The sequence below is a fragment of the Brassica napus genome, chromosome C5 (genome assembly GCF_020379485.1).
Source record: "Brassica napus cultivar Da-Ae chromosome C5, Da-Ae, whole genome shotgun sequence".
In the NCBI taxonomy this organism is placed as follows: domain Eukaryota; kingdom Viridiplantae; phylum Streptophyta; class Magnoliopsida; order Brassicales; family Brassicaceae; genus Brassica; species Brassica napus.
The window spans coordinates 22291875-22303033 of record NC_063448.1 but is presented as its reverse complement, the minus strand read 5'-3'; the positions used below and the strand labels follow the sequence as shown (position 1 = coordinate 22303033).

General features: G+C 38.7%; 1 protein-coding gene across 1 annotated transcript; it reads right to left on the bottom strand.

Moving 5' to 3' along the window:
• Positions 1–31: 31 nt before the first annotated feature.
• LOC106410854 (probable receptor-like protein kinase At1g30570) lies at positions 32–3263 on the bottom strand. The gene has a single exon (XM_013851480.3). It carries the CDS (start codon positions 2749–2751, stop codon positions 190–192), a length of 2562 nt encoding a protein of 853 aa, XP_013706934.1. The 5' UTR covers positions 2752–3263; the 3' UTR covers positions 32–189.
• Positions 3264–11159: the final 7896 nt, after the last annotated feature.

Genomic DNA, 11159 nt, shown 5'->3' with positions numbered 1-11159 from the left:
CTCAATGCACTAACCAAACTATGCATGCATCTTTAGAAGCAGAAACAAATACCTTAAAAAGCAAATCATGTTTGCAAGTGGCATAACATTACAAGCTCTATTACTAAGAGCTTCTGAATAGATCATAATCAATAATAGAAACAAAAGAACAAAAGAATTATTTTGAGGATAGTCAATCCACTGCTTCCTCTACACCATGTTGTGAAGAGTTGATCCTGTTTGGCTCTTCACCGCTTCAGAGGAATCTTGATTGGTGCAAGCTTGAAGAGAACTCTCTGGCACTTCTTCTAACGACACTTGGCTGCTCGAAAACGAGTTTTCTCCATTCTGTTTGCGAAGCCAAGCTTCATGAAGCTGCAAAACATACTCCAAGTGCCATAAAACTTCTCCCATCATCGGCCTGTTCTTCCCTTCATCCGCTAAGCACTTCTCTGCTATCTCACCATACTTGTCCAACGACTCAGGACTGTAGTTCCCCCTCAGATTCGGGTCGATGATTGACTCGAGAGATCTTTGCTTTTGCCAGCTTAAAGCCCATTCCGCAAGGTTGATCTGGTCTTTAGGCAAAGTCGGGTTTATAACAGCTCGAGCACAAACAGCTTCAAACAACACGACCCCAAAAGAGTAAACATCTGACTTCTCTGTTAGCTGTTGCCTCCTGAAGTACTCAGGGTCAAGATACCCGAAACTCCCTTTCACAGCTGTACTCACATGAGTATGGTCCATTGAAGGTCCAGCTTTAGACAGCCCAAAATCAGACATCTTCGCCACAAAGTTCTCGTCTAGTAATATGTTTGTCGTCTTGACATCTCTGTGGATGATTCCTCTCTCAGAGCCTGTGTGAAGGTAATGCAATCCCCTCGCAGAGCCTATACAAGCTTCGAGCCGTTGCTTCCACGACAAAGGAGGAAGGTTGCTTCCAAACAGATGGCTCCTCAGAGTCCCATTAGCCATGTACTCATACACCAATATCATCTCGTTGTGCTCATCGCAGAACCCGATCAAAGACACCAGATGCCTATGCCTAAGCCTTGAGAGCATCACAATCTCGGTCTCGAATTCAGCAAGTCCTTGCTGAGAATGTGGGGTTGCTCGTTTGATAGCTATGACCGTTCCATCTTCAAGCTCTCCTCTGTACACTTTACCAAACCCTCCAACACCAATAGCTAAACCGTCGTCAAAGTTCTTGGTAGCTGCACGAATCTCGGCTAATGTAAACTTCCTCCCCAATGTAGACGCTGCAAGAGTGTTCAGTCTCAGCGAGCCACCCGCTGCTTTAGCGTTTGTAGTACTGTTGTTGACGTGCAGGAACAACGGACGCCAGCCAGGAGGATTGTTTTTGGAGTCGTCATCTGATTTTTTGCGCCTCATCTTGCACAAACACACAACCATAGTCACCAAGAACGCGAAAAGAATGATAGTTGCTACACTTGCACCAACGCTGATCCAAATAATCCTCATCCTCGAGTTATCCACCGAGTGACCAGACGAATCAAACCTCACGAGATGAGCAAGATTCCCGTTTTTGCTTAGCTTGAAAATCTCAAGACCGCTGAGAAGAGCATCAGTCCCCGAAGCGCCAGCTGATGTGTCAGGTCCAAGCTGAATCCAGAGAACGTCGTTCTTGGAGGAGACAGGATCGAAGTAGTCTTGATAAATAGCTTTGTTCTTCCCACCAGCATGAGCGTATATATCGAAGTTACCAGCAGCAGTCTGGTTGTTGATGTATATCCTGAATATCCTCTGGTTCTGCTTATCAACAACCAGCTCGCAGAAATGGAGCCTGACCAGGTAATCGAAGTTAGGATCCACTTCGAACTTCCAAGAGATGTTGAACCTTTTCTCCAAGACTTCAGTGTCTGATGACATGGTCCTAGCGGTCTCGTAAACAAGAAGAGGAGCCACAGGTGACTCATCAGCCGAAGCGTATGTGATACTCGAGCTGTTGTCGACGTGTTCACCAGCGTTTTCAATCACCATGTAGCTTGAATCAGTTTCCCATGTTCTATACAGGTTCAGATCTTGGCTTGGACCTAGCTTTGGACCACCAACGTTGAGCCTATACATAGTCTCGACCCCACGTTGGCTCAAACCAAGCTCCACCTCGCTTCCACCAACTTTAGTAACCGAATCTTTGAAAAGCTTGTCAACCACAGGAACAATCTCAATAGCGTTGACAAAGCCGAAAGATTCTTTCTCTGGTATGAAACTCAAAACCAGTTTCTCCGGTCCTATGGGTAACAGAAACTCTTTAACCAGAGAAGAGGCGGTAGCATTGTGACCAGAGCTTAGCAAGACGAGGTTCTTATGCGCGATTTCTCCCTGGATGTTGATGTCAAGCATCAGTCTCAGACCATTCGCGTACACGCTGAAAGAAGACTCGTTCACGTTGTGGTTTTCCATGGGGAAAGGGCTGAAGTGAAGTCTAACGAAGTAGCTTCCTTGAGGTATCTCGTGGAATGAGTAGTTTAGCGTGGTCGTGAAGACACGAGCAGACTTGTAAATCTCAGCAAAGGAAGAACTCTTTAACGGTGTGGATGAAGTGGCATCAAGTCCTGATGAACTAAGTGACAAACTGTTGTTGGGAGACAAGTCTCCAACCCATATCCTTCCATCTGCTTTGGTTGAGGTGTTTGAGCCGCAATCAACAAGGAAACTCTTGGACTGAGCTTCTCCGTAGCCAACAACAAAAGTGAAGATTATCAACAGACATAGCACAAGTTCCATAAACTTCTTCCTCTGCTTCAACATAGCAGCCACTCAAAGAGCTCTGCAAGGGCTCACAACGATGCTCAAAGAAAGAAACTCTCTCTCTCTCTCTCTCTCTCTCTCTCAAGCAGAAATGAACAGCCTTTTAGGCAATCAAATCCCAAAATGGTGAATCTTTCTTTTCAAGAAAGCAATGCAAAGTTAACAAAACAAACTAAAGATCCCAATTTTTTCAGTATATGATCCAATAAGCTGCTAGATCTGAACAGGAGAGAGCCCACAAGAGGTACAAAGACAAAAAGTAGGATTCTTTCAGTGAAAAAGAGAAACCAAAATGGGGATGAAGAACCGAAAAGAACAAAGATCTGGGTCTGAACGAAAGAGGAAAACTTTTGTCTGGAGAAAGGAACAGAGAAGCTGATAGGGTTATCTGGTGGAGGAACTATGAACATGGGTTGTTTGCTGATACAGATGGGAAAAGTGTAAGAACGAATAATAAAACCTTTTCTTTCAATATTTGTTTTTTTCAGAAAAATTAAAAAAGTAATTCTTTCTGTACTTTATGTTAAAATTAAATCTCTGTTTCCTGCTTGTTTGTTCTCTCTTCTTCACCGAGAAGTCAAGTACGCATCACCTTCAATCCCTTTTCTTGTCACCTTTGAAATTGATAGCACTCATTTCATTATTACTATTAATTAAAGATAAAATCCGTATTGTTTTGGAGTGTTTCGCATATGTAAAGATATAAAAGTTTTTTTTTTTTTTTTTGTCAAACAAGATATAAAAGTTATGGTTCTTGATTACTAACTAAATAAAGGACCATCATTATACTGGTCGCCGTAGAAAGTACTAACAATTTTACTGGGAAAATTCCATAAAGATTAACAAAACGAATAAATGAAAGCAAACTGCGAAATACTAATAAATTAAATTAAACACGATTCTTAGAGAAATAAAATTTTAAAAATTGGAGAGAGAGGGAAAAGATAAATGAGCGGTGGCACTGGCAATAATAGGGAAGTGGGTGGTCACATGCATCTGTTCGGTAGATCATCAGCATTCATTTAATACTCTTTATTCTTACCTGCAGATTCCTGTAATACCCTTTCCTCAGCATACGCTTGCGTCGACACATATTAAGGACTTTTTCGTCTTTGTTTACTTGGTCCGTACCGTCCCTAGAAGTACTTACTTGGGGGAAAAAACATTTGTTCACATTTCATATACATTGTCACAGATCTGTTTACTTTTAAAATTTTATCTTAGAAAGATTTACGCCCACTGACACAATTCATCTTATGAATTACACTTTAAGCCACTTTAGTTATAGTGGACACTTTCTCTTAGTGCAATGTCTAGCTTAACCCTCAACTCTTAGTGAAAATGAGTTTCATGAATTCTCTAACCAGAATAACTGGTTCTTGGTTTTCCTAACTAGTAACAATAAAACAAATAATAGATTTTTCACTCTCATTTTGTAGATTCCAAGAGACAAAGTTTATCTTTCCCTCGACTTCTTGTAGATCTAGAAACTCAAACTTCAGAAACCCTAATCAACTTTCTAAAAATCAGATCCTCTCCGGCGATAGTCGATTTCGTCATCAACCAAGGCCAACCACCGTCGATTGAGAAAAACCCGCCATGGAAGGTGATTTACGTTTCGTACTATGTCTCTGCCGCCGTTGTTTCTTCATGGAAGGTGATTTACGTTTCTTCATGGAAGGTGATTTACGTTTCGTACTATGTCTCCACCTCTAGCTTTCACTCGATCTGAGACTGCTCCGCCGGATTAGCCTCTCCAGCTCTTCATCCTCGACCATTGGTGAGTCACACCATGAATCCATAAACTCCAATTCATTCTCAATCGTGTTTCTCTGTTCCTAATTTCATAGATATATCTAATAGATTCATATATGAAAAGTTAGTTTCTTGTCTGATTGTGGTGGTGGATGCCGCGATGGTAGATGCCGTGGTGGCAGATGTAGATACGGAAGTAGAAGACGTGAAGAGGAGGAGGTGGTTGTGGATGCTGTGATGGTGGATGCTATGGTGGTGGATTTGGATACAGAGGTGGAGGACATGAGGAGGAGGAAGTGGTGGTTTAGTTTTGTCTGAGTTCTCGATATAAACCTCAACTCTATGTTCTTCTGTTTAAATCTTTAGAAAAGTTTTATCCTTTATTCTTCAACTCCGACATTCACTTGCCACCTATCCTTGATTCCTCACCACTTCACAACTTGTCTGACCACTGCTCGTCGCACAACCACACAATCCCCGTCCACACATCGCCCGAACACACACTTCGCAACCACTCCACTCCTGACCACACAACGCCCGTCCACATAACCTCTGACCATAAAGCTGCCAAACAGCTGACGCTTAACCATGACTTACCCGACCACAACTCACCCAAACCACAACAACCTTAGCAACCCGCCTCATGTCGCCACACATGATACACCTAATGGACACCTTTTGTTTTGCTCTTAATGTGCCGTTAGGCTTATGTCTATTCATGTACTTTAATTCCACGAACTAAGTATGTGTGGCTCTTTTGGTATTTAACTAACATATTACATATTCATGTCTACCTTCATCTCATGTCCACAGCTGCGTGTCCACTACAAACCTAACCACTGATTCAATACGCACACAACGGCTTCACATGCATCCACGCCAATCCCATCCAAGTCAAAGTAACAGCCTTGCCCACCAAATTGTGTACACAGAATTTGCCCACATAAAATTTTGTAACATTTTCGTGTCCATATAAATTGTATCCACAGAAAGTTGTATAAAAGAATACGAAGTTTGTAACGTTATAGAGTTATAGCAAAATCTGCTTACCTTCTCTCGCACCATCTACCAAACACCCTCGTAGCACTGACATATTCGCTGCCGTTAGATCTTTTAGCTTTTAAACAGATCCAACGACTAAAAACAATTAACTTTATCCCATACACCTACTTTTTGACTTAACCCCTTTGTCATTTATTGCAAATGAACGGAAACTTAAAAATTTTAAGTTTGACTCTTTAAAAGCAACACACTTCTCTTTAGACAAAAGGAGAGTTATTTTTGTCCGAAAAATTACAGTTGGCCAAAGAATGTGTGCCAACTAGAGAATGTGTCTATTAAGGAAAACAAAAGTCACAATGTGTCTCTCAACGTAACTCTCTCTTTATCTTATACCATTATTTAGTTTTTAAGCGACAACATCTTAACGGCTCATGTAGCAGTGTTACAATAATATTTATTAGTAACAATAAATTTTTACGATAATATTAAATTGATTTTCATATAACAGTCTCGGTAAATTGCATGAAAATTTGTCGCTTTTATTGTTGAGATCTTTACATTTTTTTTCAAAGAAAGAAATGGCTTTATTCCCAATACGAAGCTGCAAAAAAGTGTAATTATCATTTCCAAATCTCTAATGGCTGGATTAGAGAAATGTAAATCAAATGAACGGAAGCCAGTTACAATGGTGTCTTTGAGAGGATTAGAATAAAGCCAATTTAGGATACTAAGCCCACCTTTATATAAAAGATTCTGAGTGACCCAAGTTTGCGCATAGCTTCTTGTTTTTACTTTACAGTAAACTATTATTTTTCAAAAATCCTATTATTTTTCAAAAATCCTAGTATTATTTTGGATTTTTAACGTTAAAACCCCTCGACTATGTTTGTTTGGGTAAAAACATTCAAACTAAGTATTTAACGTAAAAACCTCTAAACTAACTTTATTTAATTAAGTAAACTCTAACAAGTCATAATTACCAATACTACCGGTAAATCTTTAGTTTAGGGGTTTATACATTAAGTAAACATAGTTGAGGGGTTTTACCATTAAAAATCAAAAAAATCAAAATTTTATAATATTATATAAAAATTAGTAACCTAAATTTTCAAAATTAGCATTTTTAATTTTTTTTTTTTTGTAAATATATGAGTTTGATTTGTTTTTAACATCAACATTATAAATGTATAAATTAAAAATGTAAAAACCGAGAAAATATAACAAAAATTATATAAAGAATTTAGACGCAGTAAGACTTTCTTCCCTAACTTCCGGATCAGACATATTCCAAGAGCACAAAATACTATGGCGGACATGCTTGCAAGTGGTGCGAGGAGTTCTCATTCAGCTATGTTATATGTCGATTCAATACTTTCGGTTTGGCTTTCTGAATCACGCGGTCCAGTTACTTAGTTCTCATTTATGTTGTCAAAAAAAAGTTACTAATTTTTAAATAATATTATAAAATTCTGATTTTTTTTGTTTTTAAAATTTTTAATGGTAAAACCCCTCAACTATGTTTACCTAATGTAGAAACCCCTAAATTAAAGATTTACCGGTAGTAATGGTAATTATGACCTGATAGAGTTTAATTCATTAAATAACGTTAGTTCGAGGGTTTTTTCTTTAAATATTTAGTTTGGGGGTTTTTACCCAAAACAAACTTAATTGAAGGGTTTTAACGTTAAAAATCCTATTATTTTTCCAGGAATAGTTTACCAATATTTATTTGTTTCTCAAGAAGTCAGAACCTTTCTTGGAGGGGCGGGGGAAGGGTAGTAAAAAATCGTCTTTGCATACCATTTGAATTGGCTCTTATTAATTCTAACACTTGATTTTAATAAATAATTTTGAGAAGTTACACATCTGCGAGAACACAAAACTACTACACCAAAAAAAAAACACAAACACACACACATACACACAAAATGCAACCAGAATTACAACAAAAATAGTGAACTTAATCACCTAAATAGTAAATACCATAATTTTAGCCGGTTTATTGTTAATCAAACAATCTCAAACTAGGTAAACCAAATAAAAACCCGAATTTTATATTCTTAAAACTGAATAGGTATGTGTTTTTCTTCTTAGAAAACTGCATTATCATGCATGTTCCATCAACACATGATCCATATTGTACATTTTCAAACATTTAGATTATATAGAAAGTTTGGGATGTGGATAGCAAAAACATCTCAAGAGGTGTATCTCTCCATCCTAAAAATTAAAAGAAATTTTAAAATGTCTATAGTTGTGTTTTTTCATAATGAGTCTTTTTTCTTAAAAATACAATGACTGATGTTAGGAGTTTTCAAGGCTCCTAAGACAAATGTTGTAGTATAGTGATTGTCGAACCAGTTCTGAGGGATATCAAAGCACTGAGAATGCAAGTACTCACTTAATCTAAGTGCAACCAATGATTTAGATGAGTTTTAAGCTATGACTAAAACTAGAAAACAATAACAGAATGATACTTTCTTGACTAAGGGAAAAGAGAACTCATGGGCATAGGGATTAGACCTTGGGTGATCAAGTATCGAACTAAGGATGTCAAATGATCAATCAAACTATCAACCTTAAGCCTAGACACAATTCTAAGCAAGCTCTATGTCTAGATGAATGCTCATTTGCTAACATATCTCAAACATCAAATGTCTTTGGTTGAATAATATGAAAGCAATCATTACTAACAAGTCTATTAGCTATCTTAGCATCTTTAACAACAAATGTCTTTGGCAAAGTATACTTAAAGCTTAGGAGAGTTGTCTCAGGCATTTCATCAAACACCTTTCGGGTGGGAAATGCCTATTGATCAACTTTTGAGTGGCCAACTCAGAAGATGCATTAAGAATACTCTACTAGCAAGGAACAAGAATGATCTACACTAAAACATCCTAGAACTAACCTAATCACCCTTAATCTCCCTAACCCATGAATTCAAAAGGTGATTACTCACTAATCTCCATGATTCCTCTTAAACCCATATTGGATTTCAGATTAACCATGTAGAGAAATAGATAAGAAATCAACAAGAACACAAGATGAAAGCAATGAAATCTGAATCAAAAGAGGTTTTTTACTAGTTCTTCTCTAGAAAAGAGATTATCTGCCTCCAATCTTACAAAAAAGTACTTAACTTAGGTTTAGAAAGTGTAAAAACATCAAAACAAATGACCAAAAGGCCCCTGAAATAACATAAAAATCGTCCAAGCAAAACACGCGGAATGACCTAGCATAGTCGCTCCAGGAGGTCACTCCCGACGCGTTTCTTTGTGTCTCGACCCGTCAAAACGCGAGTGACTTGACCTGGTCACTCTGGCTGGTCGCTCTGGCTGGGAGTGACTTGAGCTAGTCGCTCTGGCTGGTCGCTCTGGCTGGGAGCGACCTCGGTAGGTCGCTCTGAGAGGTCACTCTGCGATGCTCGACCAGGATGGATATGCCTCTAGTAAATTGATCATAACTCCTTCATTACATCTCCAAATGACTTGAAACCACTTCCATTAGAAAGCTAACTCAATTTTCTGTGTCTCCACAAAATCTTAGCAACAGGAGATTTCTCTAAAGGCTCCATCCATGCTCATCTTTCACCTCTTTTTGGATCATAATGCTCCCAAACATCTCAAATCACTCCATGGCACACTCCAACACCTAATAAGGACAATGAATGCAAAATGCAACCTAGACATGGCTAAATCCTAATCTATATGATGAAAATGCTCATGGATGAATGGATAAAACAATGTAAATATGCAAGATATCAACTCCCCCAAACTTGTTCTTTTACTTGTCCACAAGTGAACTTTCTAGAACTCATAGGGAGAGAAGTTTGAAGTTGGGAGCTCATAGCCAAAAGAAACACAACTAGCACACACAATTAGCACACTCTCTTATTACACTCTAGCTTCTCTAGGCCTATCTCAACTCTTTTTGCCCTTACACTCATCATCAATCATCCACATATTCAAATCAACCAACTCTCACATTCGTTAAGCACAAAACATTAGGTGAATTCTTGCAAATGGTCAGTTGGTCCAAATCATTTGGTTGGGTAAGGGAAGGCTTTTATTCAAGTGATTCAAGAGGTTCAAAACATATGATCTTTAAGGTGGTTTACTCTCGAAACAAGTAGACTTGACATTGCACATAATATATCTAAGAAAGGGATCAACTCATGCATACAATGCTCAATCTCCATTGTTCTACCATTTTCCCAAACATACAATTACACAATCATTCCCAAATGTCAAACCCAACTCACATCTCTCACCGAAAGATCCTAAGAACATTAACTCCTTCTCTTTCAAATCTACAAGGGATTTTTCACAACCTCAAAACATTACTTAGCTCCTAACAACTTTGCTAGCCCCCTTTTTCTTTCTTTTTCTTTTCTTTTCATATTTTATTTCTTTTTTTTTTAGATGGGGGCCAAGACTTTTCATAACTTGAGCTAGAGGTTTTTCTACTTATCCCAATAAGACAATTCACTTAAACACAAAGAGTCATTTCTTTTCCTTTTTCATTGCTCCCAAATCATAATCACAACTCTCACCCCCCACCTATAGCTAGACAATAGAGTGCCCAATCTAGCAAGAATGAAGATCAAGCATTGTCGTTCCCGATACTCTCAACATTATGCACATGTAAGACTTTCCGAAGAAGGCCTCACTCATCAAACAATGAAAGCTTAAAAGGAGGGAAAAGTTTTGGGAGTGGTCTACCACTAGAGTTTGTCAGAATAAGATTGGCATAAAGGATGTGACAACTCAGGTGTGTATAGCCATGACTCAGTACACAAGGGACCATGAGCAAGAAGCATTAAGTTCGTTTAGTTCAAATAAGGTTGTAGTTGGCTTCAAAGACTGAGTTTCAGCAATCAACAAGTTTCAGGAAGAGTTTTCAAGGCTCGAAACATACAAGTCTTTTTGAGAGGTGCAAAAGCTACTCAGGTGCAACGTAGTGTTCTTTACAAGGCATTTAAAATCATTGCTCCCAATGCAAGTAAATGCAACCTATATGCTCTAGACTCTCCTAGAAATGCCAAAGATGCAAACTAAATGAAATTTTTTTTTTTTTTAATGCAAATATATATGTATAATGCAATGCATGAGACTCAAATCATCAAAGCAAACGTGATCAAATACTTGGTACCTCCCCCAAACTTAAATAACACAGTCTCTGTGTTGTCAAGGAGAGAGAGATACCCAAAAAGAGAAAACTAATATGCAAAAACGAAATGGTATATACAAGGGAAAGTAGTGGGTTACCTTCTATGGAGAATGAGTAGGGGGAGATGCTCCCTCCTCGTCGTCCTCAGGTGGTAACTCTTCAAGGTGCTCATCAGTAAGAGTGCCCATCTCTTCAATGTAGAAGGCTTGCCCGAACACAGTTGGGTTCTTCATTTTCTCCTTGATGTCAAAGTGGAGAACATGCCCTTTACCCAAATGGAGATCAATCGTGCCCGCTTTCACCTTAACAATTGCTCCTGCTGTAGCTAAGAATGGCCTTCCAAGAATCAATGGGTCCTGAGCCTCCTCACCCATCTCAAGCACCACAAAATCTGTAGGTATCTCATACCTTCCAATCTTCACAGGTAGGTCCTCTAAGATGCCCACAGGGTACTTCACTGAACGATCAGCTAACACCAGAGA

What these genes read in the sequence shown, in the direction of transcription:
- LOC106410854 (XM_013851480.3), bottom strand. Translation starts at nt 2,751, where the DNA reads ATGTTGAAGCAGAGGAAGAAGTTTATGGAACTTGTGCTATGTCTGTTG.